An 18,955-nucleotide genomic window follows, 5' to 3' on the forward strand; every position below is an offset into this window, starting at 1 on the left:
CATCGGCAGGCGGACTCTCAACCACTGCGCCACCAGGGAAGCCCTGTATAGTCTTTTATTGAGGCTTTTGTGTTTCTTCCAGAAGACTCAGTTTCTGATCTATAGCTTGTAACAGGAGCCTTTAGGCAAGCATAAAGAAAAAGCAGACACTACCTGTGGAGGTAAGACTGAATGGTTCAGGTTAATTTATTTTAATAGCCAACAATATCAAAATGGAGAAAAGTAGAATTCTCTATTGAGGCGTATCAATTTGTAAGGATTTAGTGACTAGTTACCTCAGAATAAGAACAGTGAGGGCATTGACCAGTTTCAGAGTCTTTAATTTATACTACAGTGTATTATGATTTTCTCTAGTTGTCTCCAGTCTAGATATTTAAATCTAGAGATAAAATCTTTTAAAATTTTATTTTATTATTTTTTAAAATGACAGCTTTATTGAGATAGAATTCACCTTTTAAAGTATACAATTCACTGATTTTTAGGATGTTCCAGAGTTATGCAACTGCTACCACTATCTAATTTTAGAACACTTTTCATCACTCCTAAAAAAAACTCTGTACATATTGGCAATCATTCCCCATTCTTCCTCTAGTCTAACTGTCTTTATGGATATGCCTGAGAGAAATTCTTTTAAAGATAATTTTGTTTATTAACTGGACGGTTATGTACATGTCTGTGACATGAATATGACTCCTTCTAAAAAGGACATAATCATTCTATTATTTTTTAAAATTTATTTATTTATTTTTGGCTGTGTTGGGTCTTCATTTTTGTGCGAGGGCTTTCTCTAGTTGGGGCAAGCAGGGGCCACTCTTCATCGCGGTGCGCACGCCTCTCACTATCGCGGCCTCTCTTGTTGCAGAGCACAGGCTCTAGACGCGCAGGCTCAGTAGTTGTGGCTCACGGGCCTAGTTGCTCCACGGCATGTGGGATCCTCCCAGACCAGGGCTCGAGCCCGTGTCCCCTGCACTGGCAGGCAGGTCCTCAACCACTGTGCCACCAGGGAAGCCCCCTATTTTTACATTAATAAAAAGTCACCCATATATGGTTGACTTAGGAACTTTTATTTTTTATTTATTAAATTAAAACAAATTGGGCTTCCCTGGTGGCGCAGTGGTTGAGGGTCTGCCTGCCGATGCAGGGGATGCGGGTTCGTGCCCCGGTCCGGGAAGATCCCACATGTCGCGGAGCAGCTGGGCCCGTGAGCCATGGCCGCTGAGCCTGTGCGTCCAGAGCCTGTGCTCCACAATGGGAGAGGCCACAACAGTGAGAGGCCCGCGTACAGCAAAAAAAAAAAAAACAAAAAAAAACAAATTATCTTGGGTTTAATAACCACAACAGCTTTCATAATAGTGTTAATTCAAAATCTAGAGAATGGCAAGCACTCTTAATTACTTCTATTATCTCTTCTATTTTTGATTTTTCACAGAGCTGGATTAGTATCTGATACATTGGTAGGTGCTCAGTCAAGAAAGCTTTATTTTATTTTGCTGACAGAGCTAGAATTAGAATCCAGTTTTCCTCCTACTAAGTCTCCTTTTTCCATTATGCCACACATGCTTTCCATCTGTGCCCAAAGGTGATTTTTTAAAGCATTGGAAGCAGCTCATAGAAGTGTGGATCATTGTTCTTCATTTCCTTTTACTCTCCTTTATGTAACCAAACATAAATTTACAAATTTAAATGTGTTATTGTATGAATGTTGAAATGATAAAGAGGCTAAAGGAAAAGAAAGAAAAAATTTTAAACTTTCAGTGTTTTATGTTTAATAACAAATATAAATTCCCGTATGTCACAGGTAAAGAATTTAAGTAAAGTAGAACATAATCATGTGCAGCATTTTCAGCTTGAGTATTTTATTTAAATAGCTCTAGTCAAAAATGCTAATTATGAATTAGTGGTTTTAAGGTATGATTTAAGGAGCTCAAACTGGAGGAGAATGATGGTAAAAGAAAGGATGAACACCTGTAGATTTTGTTGTTGTTTGCATTTAGATTTTTACATGTAGACAGTAAAATGCACAATTCTTAAATGAATTTTTAAGAATTGATGAATTTTTACACACGTGTATATGTAGTAATCACCATACCCATCTATAGAGAATATTTTAACAACCTAGGAGGCTTCTTAGTACTCCTTTTTTGTCAGCTATAACCCTCCAAGAGGTAATCGCTGTTCTAACTCACATCACCATAGATTAGTTTTGCCTGTTCTTGAAGTGCATATAAATGGAGTCAGACAGTAGTCCCTTGTGTCTGGCTTCTTTTGCTTATGTCTGTAACATTCATCGTATTATGTGTAGCAGTACAGTAGTTAAGTTTTTTGGCTTTATAGTATTCCATTATGTAAATGAAACACTATTAATCCATTCACGTGTTCATGGAGATTTGGGTTGTTTACAGTTTTTTACCATCATGACTAAAGCTGTTAAAAAACTTCTTTATACTTGTCCTTGGGTGAATATATGCACTCATTTTTCTTGGGCCATAGGTATTATAGTGTTATGAAAGCTCAAAACTTTTTAAATTAAAACAGCCAGTATGCTGAACCTGCCTCACATGAAATTTTCAAGTCCACCTAAATAGACATATACCTCTGATTTTATGATGGAAACTGGAGAAAAACAACATTGACTTCACAGTCAATACAGGGTGATATTGTGTGCCTGTTCTGTAATGGCAAGGGTTATGGGTATTTTACATTCAGTCATTCAGTAAAAAGCAGGGCACCGTGCTAGGGATTAGGAGATACAGCTGTGAAAGACAGTCCCATACCCCGCTTTCACCAACCAATAAGCAAGTCATTCAGACATAACGTGTAGAGTGCAGAGATAAAGAAATGAGAATTATTAGGGGAGTGCTTAGGATGGAGCAGCTCACCTAATCCTGAGTAGTCAGTGGAGGCATCTTGCAGGAAGGGACATCTAAACCGGGTCCTAAAGATTGAATTGGACTTAGCCGGTGAAGGAGGTGAGAGGGTGGATGTTGAGAGGAGCAGGGCAATGAGAGTTTTTAAGGCAATGTTTAAGGCTTGGGGACTTGAATTGAAATTAGCTGGTGAATCAGGGACTCAATTATAAAGGGCCTTTTGGAGTCAAGGAGTGTTGACATCATCCTCAGGTCAGAAGGGAATCACTGATACTGTCTTTTTTATTATGGAAAACTTCAAACACATATTGATAGAATGGTAGAATGAATCCTTATATACACATCCCACAGTTTCAGCAATTACCAACTCATGGCCAGTCTTGTTGAGACCACTTCCTTCATCCTCAGTGGATTGTTTGAAGCAAATTTGAGATATCACATCATTGAAGATTTTTAGCAGGAGAGTGCTACATGATCAGTTTTGCATTTTAGAAATCACACATTTCTAGTAATTTAAAAGTATCTTTAAAATGCACACACCATAGTTTGTGTGCTTCTCATTTGCTTCCAGTCACAAAAGACATTTATCTTTCTGTATCACCATGTAATATTTGTAGTTGTTTGCATTTTTTCAAACTGTATGGAAACAGGATAAAATGTTAAAATTATTTTATGTATTTATCTTCCCATGTAGATCAGTTGGTTAATTTGCATTTAAAATACTGTTAGTGAACGTTGGGGCTTCTATAACTATAAAAATGTCATAATTAATATAAAGATTTGTAGATTTGGGGTTTTACTCTGAATATTTTTTACAGATTCAAGTTGAGGAATTTATTATTCTGCTTTTGTGGTTCAGGTTTCAGTAGGTAGATTACTTATCTACCTATTGAAATTTGTCTTCTTATTGAAGTTTACTCTTATGGTGAGAATTAATATATTACATTGCTTTTATTTTAAAGCTATTTATAGCTGTCTACAGGTCACTAAGTTAAATTCCTTCCTGTAGTTAGAATGTTTGCTTCCTAAAGTGTTTTAATTTCTTTCTTCCTCCCTTTCTTCCTCCCTCCCTCCCTCTCTCCCTCTTTTTCTTTCTTTCTTCTTTCTTTCTTTCTTTCTTTCTTTCATTTTTATGGTAGCTTAGTATTATAGATGGTAACTATTGCTGTATTACCTTGGGATACTATTGCATTCATGCATTCATTCGTTTACTGAGTGAGAGTCAATGCTCTTACTCTAAATCAGAGGTTGGCAAACTATGGCTGCTGAAATTGCTTCTTATGTTCTTGAAGGGTGTTGTAAAAAAAGAGAGATTTTGCAACAGAAACCATATGTGGCCTGCAAATTTAAAATGTTTACTATCTAGCCCTTTATAGAAAATTGGCCAACCCCTGATCTAAATGAGTATAACTTAAATTCTTGGCTCATGCTTTTTTTTTCTTTTGGAACTGTTTCTGTAAGATTCTCTTTAGAATTGACTTTTGAAAATTAAAATTTTCATTGTCTTTTACAGAGAAGATGGTGAATTAGAAGATGGTGAAATAGATGATGCAGGATTTGAAGAAACACAAGAACAGGAAGCAAAAGAGGATGAAAAGCAGAAAAATGAGAAAGCCTACAGAAAATCAAGGAAAAAACACAAGAAAGAAAAAGAGAAGAAAAAGTCCAAAAGGAGAAAACGTGAGAAACATAAGGTTAGTTAGAATCTACTTTTTATTCTTTTGGTAAATTTTTATGAAATATAAAACACTGAAAATTACAAAGTATAAATCATTGCCTGTTTTCTTATAAAATATATGGATTAGATCTTTTTATGTGCTTAAGAAATTTTATGAACATAAAGATTATATGAAATGTTTTAAAGATTTAAAAAATATTCTTGAGAACCTTACTGTATAGCACAGGGGAACTCTACTAGGTTCTCTGTGGTGACCTAAATGGGAAGGAAATCCAAAAAGAGGGGATATATGTATACGTATAGCTGATTCACTTTGCTGTATAGCAGAAACTAACACAACAGTGTAAAGCAACTCAACTCCAATAAAAAAATTAAATAATCAAAGTAACTTTTAATGCAAATTAGAATAAATCTTTTAAATTGATGGAAGATTGTATGCAAGAATACTGAAAGCTTAAGGAAAGAAAGTTTCATTCTCTACAGATGTAGATTAACAGCACTGGCATTGTCCATCCATTCATTTATTTATTCATTTGTAAGTATTATTGCGTGCTTGCTGTGGAAATCTCTGTGCTGTATGCTGGGGGTTATAGTAATGAATGAAATGGTCTCTGCTGTTATAGAGATTACATTGAAAAGGGAAGGAGAGAGCTGTAAACAATTGAAAAACAAATGCTATCAAGAGAGCACTTGGGTGCTGGATACAGAATAATGTGGATTGCTGTTGAGAAGAAGGGAAACCTATACTGACAGAGAAATCAGAGAAAAGTTGGCAGCAGTGGTGGGGTAGTTTTTGAAACTCCCTGAATTTCCCCCATAAAAACAGAGCAATTAGAATAGCAAAACCAAAAATTCATTGGCAGCATCTACCAAAAAATGAACTAACAAGTTATCTTCACAAACCTCAAAAATAAAAAACCACAGACAGCAACCACAGACAGCAACAAGACCAGAGTAGGATCAGCAATTGTGTGAAATGAAGCAGAAGAAAGGTAAAAAGAACTTCCAGAAAACAAACTACCAACAGGTATTCATCTCAATGCAGGAGTCCCCAGTGAACATGGAAAGCCTGTCGGCCAAACTGAGAAACAGCAATGGAAACTGAGAGGGGGCTTTACTAGCTCCCAATTCCCACATGAGTATAAGGTGACCACGTAAGATTGTATGGTGCTAGAATGGTCTGTGCCTGATGAATACTCATCAACTAAATCTCTTCTAGGACAGAGTCCCACCCTGAGGAGAAAACTGCTAGGAGTAGAATCTAAGTTGAGAGGACAAGAATACTAGGGCCAAGGAAAGAAAATGGGGGAAGGGAGCAGGGGTGGCATATCTCAGAAGATACACAGCCATGTTTTTTAATACCTCATGTGCTAACGACAGAAGAAATAACCCTAGAGAGTGAAGCTAGGAAAGTTTTCCTGGCTCCTTCCTCCTTTGACACATGAGCAACAAGATTGGACCATGACCACATTCCATATACGTTATTCTTATTAAAAAAAAAAAGAGGAAACTGGGGAGAATAATATTCTTCCAGAAAGGAAAGAATGCCCACAAAACATGAAAAACTTAACCTAACATTTCAAAATGATTTTTAAAAATTAAGAAAATAATACAGACTATGATCAAACAGCATCAGCAGAACTGGGGGAAAAGGGAATCCTTTGGTCATTTAGGCAAAAAGACCAAGCCACTTATTAAGAAAGGAAAGTCAGATTTATAGAAAAATTTTTGATATCAACATTTTATGCCAGAAGATAATGGAGTAACGTATTTGAATAAAATGCAAGCCAAGCATTTTATATCCAGCTAAATACTGAACTTCAAATATAAAGTCCTCAGAAAAGCTGTATATAATAGAAGTCAGGAAATATTATCATAAGACTTCTCATAGAATCTCCTAGAGCACACGTTCAGATAACCAAAATGACTGGTTGAAAAAGTGAGAGTGATCTACATACACTACGTATTAGTCTGTAAAGCTAAGACTAAATGATGGACATGGGGGGCAGTAAATTATGTATCGAAACATTACAGCTGTAAAAAACGTCAGGGAAAGCAGAAGAATATATGGTAAGCAGGATAACCTTCTTGGTAGTTTTTTAGTTATTAACTGAGACTTTTTAAATATACTTCAAATTATTATCCTGGGAATGAAAGAGAGGAAGTAGAAGAAGAGGTTACTGCCTAATTTCAATATTGGTCCTACTAGTAAACAAATAGTATGCAAAGAAGGGATAGGGACTAAGGTTATTGGAAAAAGACAACTTGAAAGAAATAACTGAAACAAAAATATAATCTTTCTAATACCAAAAGATATACCTCCCAACAATGCAAAATCCAACTCTAAGCTATGTAAAAGAGAAAGATTTAAAAAGTGGGTAAAACCATTGTAAAGCAATTATACTCTAATAAAGATGTTAAAAAAATAAAAAAATGAAAAGTGGGTGAAGCTATACCAGGCAGATGCAAAGAAAGAAAAGGCAGAAATCACAGTGTTGATATATGAAAAAGTCAAATTTAGGTCAAAAAGGCATTGAAAGAAACAAAGAAGGGCATTTTATAATGTTAAGGTTATAATTCACAGTGAAGATTTATTTATTTATTGTTATTTAATATCCCCTTAAACATCAGTTTTCATAAAGCAGGAACTATAGGAACTATGAGAAGAAATAGACAGGAATACAGTAATAACAGGAGATACACCAGTATACCTCTCTTAACCCAAGGAGATTAATCAAATGGATGAAAAGGTGGTAAGGATATTAAAGAAATATTATAATATTATATTATAATATTATAATATATAGTATTATAAATATTATAAATATATAGTAAGCTCTGAATCCTGAGACTATATCTTTCTCTCAAGTATACTTGGAATATTCATAAAAATAGACCATGTCATAGGCAACAAAGAAAACTCCAATTAATTTGATGGAGTAGAAATAGTACAAAGAGCAATCTCAAACCACAATGCAATAAATCTAGACATAAATAACAAAGTCGAAAAACAGAAACACTTTTGAATGCAGACTAAATCTGCCGAATTACATGAAAATAATAATAGAATTTGACATATGGAAGATAGCTAAAAAATTATCAGAAGAAAAATTATTATAGTATTAAAATCTAGAAAACAGCAAAGTAAGACAGAAACAAAAAGGAAGGGCTTAATAAAGTTATAAGTAGAATTTAACAAATTAGAATGAAAAGTCAGTAGTTTGTTTTTTTTTTTGGCCATGCTGCACGGCACGCAGGATCTTAGTTCTCCCATCAGGGATCGAACCTGTGCCCCCTGCAGCACGGGTTGGCCAAACTAATTAAGAAAAAAGGGAAGCACAAAAACAAAGTTAGATATTTTGAGGCTAAGAACTTTTAAAACCATAAAGTCCTGGTTCCTTTTTAACAGTTCTTCCTTTAATTCATCTATCTTTCCTCATAGATAGGTACTTTCAACATTTTGCTTGAAAATCTTAACTAGATCACCTAGTTCATTAGACACGTTTTCTACTTTCCATATTGCTGAATGTAACAGTGTTGCTAGATTTCTGCCACTGCATAACAAGGATCTCCCTTTTTCCAGTTTTAATAAGATCTCTCTCACTTTCCTTTTAAGTCGCCCCAAAGTCCAAAATTTTACTAACAATAATTCAGGGTGATCTTAGGCTTTCACTAGTGCCCTCTTAAAATCATTCCAGTTTCTATCCACTGTCTGGTTCCAAAACCAGTTCTACCTTTTAGATATTTGTACTGGCAGCACCGCATTTCCAGATACCAAAACCTGTATTAGTTAACTATTGCTGCGCAACACATTACCCCAAACTTAGAAGCTTAAACAACAAAAGTTTGTCTCCTAGTTTCTGTGGGTCAGGAACGTGGGCACGGCTTAACTTGGTATTCTGGCTCAGCGCTTCCTGCGAGGTTGCAGTCATCTCCTGACTAAGGCAGGATCCTCTTCCAAGTTCGGTCATGTGGCTCTTGGCAGGCCTCCGTTCCTCACCATGTGGACCCCTTTACATACCACTTCTTTGACCTCGTGCTTTGGCTGGCTTCCTCCAAAGCAAGAGAGCAAGAGAGAGCACCCAGGATGAAAACTACAGTCTTTTTTATAACCTAATCACTTCTGACAAATTCTGTTTGCTAGAAGCAAGCTTCTAAGTCTAGTCCACACTCAAAGGGAGAGGAATTAATCTCCACCTCTTGAGGGTAGGAGTAATAATGAATTTGTGGACAATTATTATTAGAGAAATGCCATTTAATTGATTTTATATTTTGCATTTTCACTTAATAGTACAGATAAACATTTTGTTGTTTCTATAAAATCTTCTAAAATACCATTTTAATTGATTGCTCTGTATTGTATTATACTTTAGTATCATTCTCTTACTATTGGACATGGAGATTTTTTGTGATAAATCTTGAAGGACAGGTAGGAATTAGCTCGTTGACCAAAGAGACACAGAGAATACAAAAGCAAAAAGGTGTGAAAAGGCTGGCATGGTTTGGGGAAGTCACTGAAGTCCCTAAATTCTTTCTGTTACTGTTTGAATATTTAAAGGGGTCACTAAATGTCTATCCTGTTAATTAGTTCTTGACTATGTCTTTTGCCCTCTTTACTCACCATGTTGTGGTGTCATGTTTGTTAAGAGTTCTATAGAAAGCATAATCACTGAGACTTGAACTTTATTTATTTTTAAAACATTTATTTATTTGGCTGGGCTGGGTCTTAGTTGTGGCATGCAGGATCTTCTTTGCAGCATGCAGGATCTTTAGTTGTGGCATGCGGACTCTTAGTTGCATCATGAGGGATCTAGTTCCCCAACCAGGGATCGAACCAGGGCCCCCTACATTGGGAGCGTGGAGTCTTACCCACTGGACCACCAGGAAAGTCCCTAGACTTGAACTTTAGTACTTACCAACCAAGTGTATTGAAAGAAATAATCCACCACTGTATTATAGGTAAAATAACAAAATTAAGGGAACACTTTCAAACACCAAACAGATGCCAAACAATAACCAAAAAAAAGAAACTCAAAAATTCTGAAATAAAAAAAGTATACTATCCTTTTCACTTAAAAATTTAATAATTTTTAATTACTCTCTACTATTTCCAGCTATTTTTAATGTAGTCCAATTTGCTAATTTTGGGTTAATAATTACTTATTACTGTAGGTGAGCCACATACATATTTTTTTATAATAGCCTTCCTAATGACTTCTTAACGTCTGTGTTCTAGACTCATTTTGGGGGGCTAGCCTGAAGAATCTTCTCCCTTAAACAGAATCTTCTCTTCTCTGATGGCTCTTCCTGAAGCAATGCCTCTGTTTGAACTTCTTCTTAAGCAAGCCTTACCCCTTTAGTGTTCTTCAAGGTAAAGGTTTTCTTTTGAGCCAGAGCTGACTTCTGCTAGTAACAGAGCAAACTTGGCTTTTAAATGGACAATATTTATTTCAAGTCCTAACCAAAAAGATTAGGTAGTTAAGCTTGAAGCGTTTCATAGCATAATTATAAAAAGATCTTCATATCACCTATCAGATCAACAAAAGCAGAATTAACAGCACCCCAAAACTAAACCCCAGAACATTTAAGAACAAGGTGGAGGAAAACAGTTTGTCTTCTTAAACCAGCATTTAAGAATGGAGTAGAAGAAAACAGATCCTTCTACTGTAAAAGTATCAAGAGGTCAATTTAGTTCAGCACATTTTTACTGAGTTTGTTCTAGTCTTAGATGCTGGGAATGCAAGGATGATAAAATACAGAGTCAGTGTCTTTGTTGATAAGAACTTCAAAAAATTTTTTTAAAGAGGGTGCTCAACCTGGGAAGGTAATTATTTTGGCTAGATGGAGGATATTTCATGATTTTTTTTTTTTGAAATTGCATTCATACTTGAAAAAGCTTATTCTTGATATTTGTCAATCACTGTCAATTACTTGTGGTTTGTATTTCATCTTTGTTCAATTTTGTGGGTTGGATTTATGTTATATTTATAATTTGGAATGTTTTGATATCTTTTAGATTTAGGGTACTTATGCAATAGATTAAGAACTCTAAAGCTGTTTTAGGTAAAAATAAATTACTTCATACTCTATTCATGTTCTAGGACTCTTTTTGGTGATGAGGAACCAATTTTATTTCCTTTAAGATTAACTTAGGGGCTTCCCTGGTGGTGCAGTGGTTAAGAATCCGCCTACCAATGCAGGGGACGCGGGTTCGAGCCCTGGTCCAGGAAGGTCCCACATGCCATGGAGCAGCTAAGCCCGTGCGCCACAACTACTGAGCCTGCGCTCTAGAGCCCGCGAGCCACTACTGCTGAGCCCGCATGCCACAGCTACTGAAGCCCGCGTGCCTAGAGCCCATGCTCCACAACAAGAGAAGCCACCACAGTGAGAAGCCGTGCACTGCAACGAAGAGTAGCCCCCGCTCGCAGCAACTAAAAGCCCGCACGCAGCAGCAAACACCCAACGCAGCCAAAGATTTTAAAAATAAAGATTAACTTAAATTTAAGATCACTTTAGAGCATAGAGGTGCAGTATTTTCTATTTGAAGTCCTTGGGCCAAAGGGATGATGGGGAAAATGCTGCCATTAAAATCCCCGAGAAAAGAGGAAGATGTACTATTCCTCAGAAAATTTCAGAGGAGTTGGGGTGGAGGTGGTCTTTGGAACAAGAATTTTCCAGTTAATACTTCAGAACCTACTAGGATAATATAATCTGTTGGTTGGCACCTCTGGCTGAAACAAGCTTATCTAGATACTAGTTAAATTTTTTTCCTTTTGTAAATGTAACATTTTTGGTTTTTCCTTCTTTTAGCATAATTCTCCATCCAGTGATGATAGTTCAGACTACAGCCTTGATTCAGAGGTCGAACATACAGAAAGTTCCCACAGAAAAAGAAGTGGTTTCTACAGGGATTATGACATTCCATTTCCTCAGGTATTGCCTTTATTTTTATTGTCATAAAATATACAGAACATAAAATTTACCATTTTAACTATTTCTTTTTCTCTCTCTTTTTCTTTTAAATTGGAGTATAATTGACCTACAACACTGTGTTAGTTCCAGGTGCACAACATAGGATTCAATATTTCTGTACATAAAATGATCACCACGATAAGTTTGGTTACCATCTGTCGCCATACAAAGATATTACATTATTATTAACTGTTCTCCCCATGCTGTATATTTCATCCCTGTGACTCATTTATTTTGCAACTGGAAGTTTGTACCTCTTAATCTCCCTCACCTATTTCATCCCCATTCCCCTCTGGTAACCACTTGTTTGTTCTATCTGTGAATCTGTTCCTGTTTTGTTATGTTTGCTCATTTGTTTTGGTTTTTAGATTCCACATATAAGAGAAATAATAGTGATATTTATCTTTCTCTATCTGCCTTATTTCACTTAGCATAATGCCCTCTAAGTCCGTCCTTATTGTCACAAATGGCAAGATTTCATTCTTTTTTATGGCTGAGTAATATTCCATTGTATATATACTGCATATACTGCATGTATATATATATATATATATATATATATATATACTGCATCTTCTTTATCCGTTCATCTGTTAATGGACACTTAGCTTGCTTCCATATCTTGGCTATTATAAACAATGCAGCAGTGAACATAGGGGTGCATATATCTTTTCGAATTAGTGTTTTTATTTTCTCTGGGAAAATACCCCAAAGTGGAATTGCTGGATATTTGGTAGTTCTATTCTTAATATTTTGAGAAACCTCTGTACTGTTTTCCACAGCGACTGCACCAATTTACATTACCACCAACAGTGTACAAGTGTTCCCTTTTCTCCACATTTTCACCAACACTTGTTATTTCTTGTCTTTTTGATGATAGCCATTCTGCCAGGTGTGAGGTGATATGTCCTTGTGGGTTTTTGTGCTTTTTAAAAATTAATTACTTATTTTTGGTTGCATCGGGTCTTTGTTGCTGTGTGCTGGCTTTCTCTAGTTGCAGGGAGCGGGGGCTACTCTTCATTGCGGTGCACGGTGGCTTCTCTTGTTGTGGAGCACAGGTTCTAGGCACACGGGCTTCAGTAGTTGTGGCATGCAGGCTCAGTAGTTGTGGCTTGCGGACTGTACAGCGCAGGCTCAGTAGTTGTGGCACATGGGCTTAGTTGCTCTGCGGCATGTGGGATCTTCCTGGTCCAGGGCTCAAACCCGTGTCCCCTGCATTGGCAGGCGGGTTCTTAACCACTGTGCTACCAGGGGAGCCCTATCCTTGTGGTTTTGATTTGCATTTCCCTGATGATTAGTGATGTTGAGCATCTTTTCATGTGTCTGTTGGCCATTTGTATGTCTTTGGAAAAATTCACTATTTTCACCATTTTAAAATATACAGTTCAATGACATTAAGTTTATTTATGATGTTGTGCAACCATCACTCTGTCCATTTCCAAAACTTTTTCATCTTCCTAAACAGAAGCCATGTACCTATCAAGCAATAATACCTAATTTCCCCCTCCCTCCACTCCTGGTAACCACTATTCTACTTTCCATCTCTATGAATTTGCCTGCTCTAGGTGCTTCATATAGGTGGAATCATGCTGTATTTGTCCTTTTGTGTCTGGCTTATTTCACTTACCATAATTTTTGCAAGGTTCATCTGTGTTGTAGTACGTATCAGAATTTCCTTCCTTTTCAAAGCTGTATAGTACTCAATTATATGTATATACCACATTTTGTCGATAGATACTTGGATTGCTTCCACCTTTTGCGCATTGTGAATAATGCTGCTATGAACGTGGGTGTATAGGTATCTCTTTGAGACCCTGCTCTCAATTCTTTGGAGTATAGACCTAGGAGTGGAATTACTTGATGATATGTTATTTCTACATTTAACTTTCTGAGGAACTACCAACTGTTTCCCACAAAGGCTGCACCATTTTACATTTCCACCAACAATGCATGAGATTTTTCTGATTTCTCCACGTCCTTGTCAAGCTTGTTATTTTCTGTTTTTGTTTGTTTGTTTTGTTTTGGATAACAGCCTTCCTAATTGGTGTGAAATGATATCTCACTGTGGTTTTGAGTTACTGCTTTTTAAAGAGAAAAATTAAACTTTCAATTTCATTCTTTGCTTTCTGATATTAAAAAAATATTTTATAAGACATATGCTACAAATTTTAAACCTTTGAAAATAAAGACTATGTCATGGATTTGTCTGTTAGGGCTGCCATAACAACATACCACAGACTGGTGGCTTAAACAACAGAAATTTATTTTCTCACAGTCTGGAGGCTAGATCTGAGTCCAAGATCGAGGTGCTGGCAGGTTTGGTTTCCTCTGAGGGCCACAAGGGAAGGATCTGTTTAGGTCTTTCTCCTTGGCTTGTAGATGGTCACCTTCGTGCTGCTTTGTCCTCACATGGTCATTTCTCTGTGCACGTGGACTCCTTGTGTCTCTGTGTGTCCAAATTTCCTCTTATAAGGGCAGCAGTCAAATTGGATCAGGGCCCACCCTAACATCCTCATTTTAACTTAATCACCTCTTTAAAGGCCCTTTCTCTAAACACTGTCATATTTTGAGGTACTGGGGGTGAGGGCTTCAGTATATGAATTTTGTGCCACCTACCTCTTCAAGTGCAAACATTATTTGATGTGTTTTAAACAGAAAAAAAATTAAAACAACATGATATACTTTATGTCTTCCTTAAATATGTTGCACTGTATGAACAGAATCTTCCATCTGAATATTATTTTGTGCTAGAAAAATCCTAATGCTCTCAGGAGCACTGAGGAGTATTCAGGTCAGTGTGCATGTATCTGAAAAACCCCAGACTTTCTGAGTTCTGGTGGGTGGGGGTCGCTAAGGCTTCCGCTTTTTCCAGACTCTGGACTCCTTTTGTTCCCAAAGATTGAAAGGATAGTCAAAAGTGCTGTTGAACCTTTTCAGATGATTTTTCATGCTGGGCTGATGCTTTCAGAGCAAAAACAGCTCCAAGTACTGCTCACTTCTGGGGATTTTCATCTACTCCATGGGAAACGGTTCAGTAATCCTTCACTAATTTGTTAGCTCTCTGATGTCTACAGTGGTCTGAAAAAAATATCTTGTCTATCTTTGCTGCATTTTTTTAGGAGGAGGACTGATCTGAATTAAATTACCTAGTCTGCCATTAGAAGAGAAAGTTCAGGATCATTTCCTTCACATATGGTTTAGTGTTGACTCACTGAGGTTAGAAAGTATATCCTAAAAATCTCATTTGATTAGATAACGAGTATCTACTGTATGACACTTCTACAGTTATAGGCCGACAATAGAATATAGTATTAGCATCTAGCTATTAAATTAGCTATTAAATTAGTACTTAATATATCTCCTTTTTCCTCATCCTTGTTCAGGGTCTCCTGTTCTCTTATTTCATGCTTAGAGTGACAGCCTGTGTAACAGAAACCAAATCTGCCCCCACAGACATTCTAGCAGGTAGATAGCCTAATAATCAATAAGCAAAGTGATTGGAGAAACTATATCCTTCAGTAAAATTTATAGTCTTTTTCATTTCTTTTATCTTTAGGAGGGCTTTTAAAAATACTTGCTAGATCCTTGCTGGTGAGTACATTTTGTTCATTCCAAATGGTGAACATGTGAAGCACGAGGAGATACTCTCCTAGAGAACTGGGGCTGCTCTGTAACCCCTCATTCATTTAGCGCTTCCTGGAGAGCTTGCACCGCATGGGTGGTGCCCTGATGCAAACACTAAGCACTGCAGCAAGCCACATTAGAGTCTGTCACTGCAGAAGAAGCCCTGAGGTTTGCATAATTAGAGGGCTATTAGGATTATTTGCAGTTGGGAAAACAAGGGAGGGATGGATTGAAAGTTTAGGGATAATTCTGCTTGAAAAAGTAGGAATTATGGAGATTATTTTTGTAAAGGATGTGAAAAATCAGAGAATTGGATTAATATTAAGACTTAAAGCTTTTGTGAAAAGCATCTAATCTCTAGAGAAAAATTCATACTCGCCCATTAACAGAGAGTAATCCTTGCTAATTAGGCATTGAAATATATTTTTGAAGAATTAATGTAATCACATTTTTTATAAAAGGAAATGTAAGTACCACTCAACTAATAAATCTTCAACTTAATCAAAGCAATTATTTTTTGTTTTATTTTCATAGTGGCTTTTTTTTAAATGTAAGAAACAGTCTTTTGGCTATAATTGTAGATCCCCTTCTGAATTTCTGAAGTGCTAGACTGAGAACAGTTTATAAACTTTAAAAATGTTGCTTAAAAAAATTTGGAAATCTAATATAATGTCTTCAAAATTTAAAACTGATGAGTTAATTGATTTTCTTGATTGCTTTAGTTATATACTTTTTCTCTATTTTATAATTGCTGAAAAGGACTTAATATTTCTCTGAATTTTACTTTTTTTTGAATTTTATTTTATTGTTATTTTTTATAGAGCAGGTTCTCATTAGTTATCTGTTTTATACATATTAGTGTATATATGTCAATCCCAATCTCCCAGTTCATACCACCACCACCACCACCCGCCCCCCCCCCGCATTCCCCCCATGGTGTCCATACGTTTGTTCTCTACATCTGTGTCTCTATTTCTGCCCTGCAAACCAGTTCATCTGTACCATTTTTCTGGGTTCCACATATACGAGTTAATATACGATATTTGTTTTTCTCTTTCTGACTTACTTCACTCTGTATGTTCTCTGCATTTTATTAAAAACACAGTCTCGTGTTGGTATTCTGCCAGGGCAGTATTTTTATATCACATTTAAAATGTACTAAACTGAAAATGAGTCATGGTCTGACTTTTTCTAGATCCTCAAGCTGTAATTATGTGCAATTTTTTTTGCGGTACGCGGGCCTCTCATTGTTGTGGCCTCTCCCATTGCAGAGCACAGGCTCCGGACGCATAGGCTCAGTGGCCATGGCTCATGGGCCCAGCCGCTCTGCGGCATGTGGGATCCTCCCGGACCGGGGCACAAACCCGTGTCCCCTGCATCGGCAGGCGGACTCTCAACCACTGCACCACCAGGGAAGCCCTATGTGCAATTTTTTTCTTGCTTTCTTATAAAAAAATTGACAATAGATATGATAGAAGTAATAAAAATATTTCAGTAAATAGAGATATACTTGAATACTATCATTAAATGAACTTCTAGGACTACAATGTATTTTTTGTTTTTACATGCTTTAGTAAAAAGCAATAAAATTAATAATGTATAAGTGCAAATAAATAGTTTCTAATGAGCAATTTATTCATTAGATGTTTTTTACTATTAGGGAAATCTCTGTTTTTTCTATTAGACCTCAAATATAAATATTTTCTTTTTACAAATTTGACTTTACATATAGTTTTTTAATTAAATATAATATGCTTAAACGTGTCATGTGGGAATTTTTGAATCTTAGGAGACTCTATATATTTTCTACCCTTGCTCCAAGCTATTTCACTATTTTTTTTTTCTGTTTTCAAAAAGACCTCTTCAGTTTTTTGGAGACGGAATTTTTGTATGACAGTATGGATTTTAAAGTACTCTTATGTGTATAAATATCGAGGCATGGAGCATGAGAAACATAAGACATGGGCATGGAAAACAAAAAGTGAGCAAGACACACTCTCCAGCAATGTTCTATGAACATTATAATGTTTAATAACATCAGAGTAGCATTTAGCTTTTTGAACTTAGTTTTAAATAGTGCCATAGATAAGTTCTAACCAAGAGGCAGAACTAATAACTGTCTTTTCCCCTTCTTTCTCCCAGCTTTCTGGGGGGGGAAAGATGTCCTGTGTTACTATCAATTCCTATATATAACTGAAAAATCTTGATAATGGTTGTGCGTTTTCACTTAGCATGGACATATATCAGGAAGCTACATGGCATCAAAGAAGAGTCAACATAACAGAAAATTTAAAAGTAAAGAATATGATGAGTACAGTACCTACAGTGATGATAACTTTGGTAACTACAGTGATGACAACTTTGGTAACTACAGTCAGGAAACAGAGGAAGATTTTGCCAGTCGGCTGAAACAATACAGGCAAGCTAAAGAAACCTCAAATACTGCTTTAGGATCATCCTTTTCTAAAGAACCAGGGAAAAAACAAAGATTGAAAGGGATCCAGCAAGGTAAGTTTGAAATTGTCTGTTTTTTAATATGAGAACCTTATTAAAACAGGTAAATATGAAGTAAAATCTTAAATTTCTTTGCCCTTTCTCATGATCAGCTTATTCCTGTGCTTCCTGAATTCGTTTTTTTTTTTATTTGTAGACCTTGAGGACAAAAATCTACAAATATTTCAATCTGCATGATATTTTAAAATTTGAATCTAAAAGATTTCTTAATATTTTTAAAGTGTATAAAAATGTAAAACAACTTTCCTGTTATGTTTTTCCCCTCCCTTCTATATGGTATCAGTATACTGAAAGAAATAACCTACCTTTTTCAGCTGTCTCTGTTACTCTGGGTTACTTTATGTTTTAGACCTGTTAAGGACAGAATCCTGGGAAGCTATTCTTTTATTAGGCTTTAAAATGTAGTGATCATCTTCACTATGTAAATGTACTCAGGACTATAGACATCCTTCAGGATCAGAAATAAGAACATAATCTAAAGAAATTTCTGGAGTGATAACCTATTCATCTGCTATATTGAGGTACATCGTCCCTGGAGAGACCAGTACAAGATTGCCATAGAAATTATGGGTAACATCAGGGTCAAATCAGCCTTAAGAACTGTCCAGTCAATATGTCTGCTTCAAGAAAACTGGAGCGAGATGAGGCTGAGGTGAAGTAGTGAGCACCAAGCCCTATGTAACTATCATTTAATTATCATTGAAAAAAGGAATCAGTTACGAGTAAATTTGGTTATTTTTATGGCTTTATTTTTTCTTGATTTCCAAGCAAAATTCCTTTGAAAAATGTGGATCTAGGCTTTGTTGAACTAAAGAGACAGGAATTTGTCTATGCATATGCTATTGTAATTAGTAAGTTTGTTCCTGGAGTCCAGACATAGTGGTGTCAGGGATCATTCCACTTGGGGAATAAGGGGAATGTAGAGGCCTTGTTCATCCCTTCCCACCTGGGGTTCTTCCTTTCAAACTCTTTCTGTTTGTTCTGTTAAAGAATTGAGTATTGCATTTTATTTTGACTTTCATTTTTCCCCCAGAATTATGAAAATAATATATGGTCAAATGTAGAAAACTTTTTCTATGTGTAGAAAAGATAACCCAGCAAAGATCAAAGATAAAACAAAAGCAGTTTGAATCCCTACTCCCAGAGACAATTACTATTAATATTTTTGGTATACTTTGTTTTTTTTTTTTTTTGGCTGTGCCACAGCTTGTGGGATCTTAGTTCCCCAACCAGGGATCAAACCCAGGCCCCCTGCAGTAGAATCACGGAGTCCTAACCACTGGACTGCCAGAGAATTCCC

At 36.2% G+C, this 18,955-nt stretch overlaps 1 protein-coding gene across 2 annotated transcripts in view; it reads left to right on the forward strand.

Annotated features, from left to right (window-relative positions):
- ZC3H6 (zinc finger CCCH-type containing 6) overlaps positions 1–18,955 on the forward strand; it is a 53,080-nt gene that overhangs the window by 14,923 nt on the left and 19,202 nt on the right. For both annotated transcript variants that reach the window (XM_067704388.1, XM_067704390.1), the window contains exons 2-4: positions 4,381–4,561; positions 11,356–11,478; positions 17,373–17,649. In XM_067704388.1, the coding sequence (XP_067560489.1) occupies positions 4,381–4,561; positions 11,356–11,478; positions 17,373–17,649 (581 nt within the window). The remainder of the gene's footprint in view (positions 1–4,380; positions 4,562–11,355; positions 11,479–17,372; positions 17,650–18,955) is intronic.

This window comes from Pseudorca crassidens, chromosome 14, assembly GCF_039906515.1.
Source record: "Pseudorca crassidens isolate mPseCra1 chromosome 14, mPseCra1.hap1, whole genome shotgun sequence".
Lineage (NCBI taxonomy): Eukaryota > Metazoa > Chordata > Mammalia > Artiodactyla > Delphinidae > Pseudorca > Pseudorca crassidens.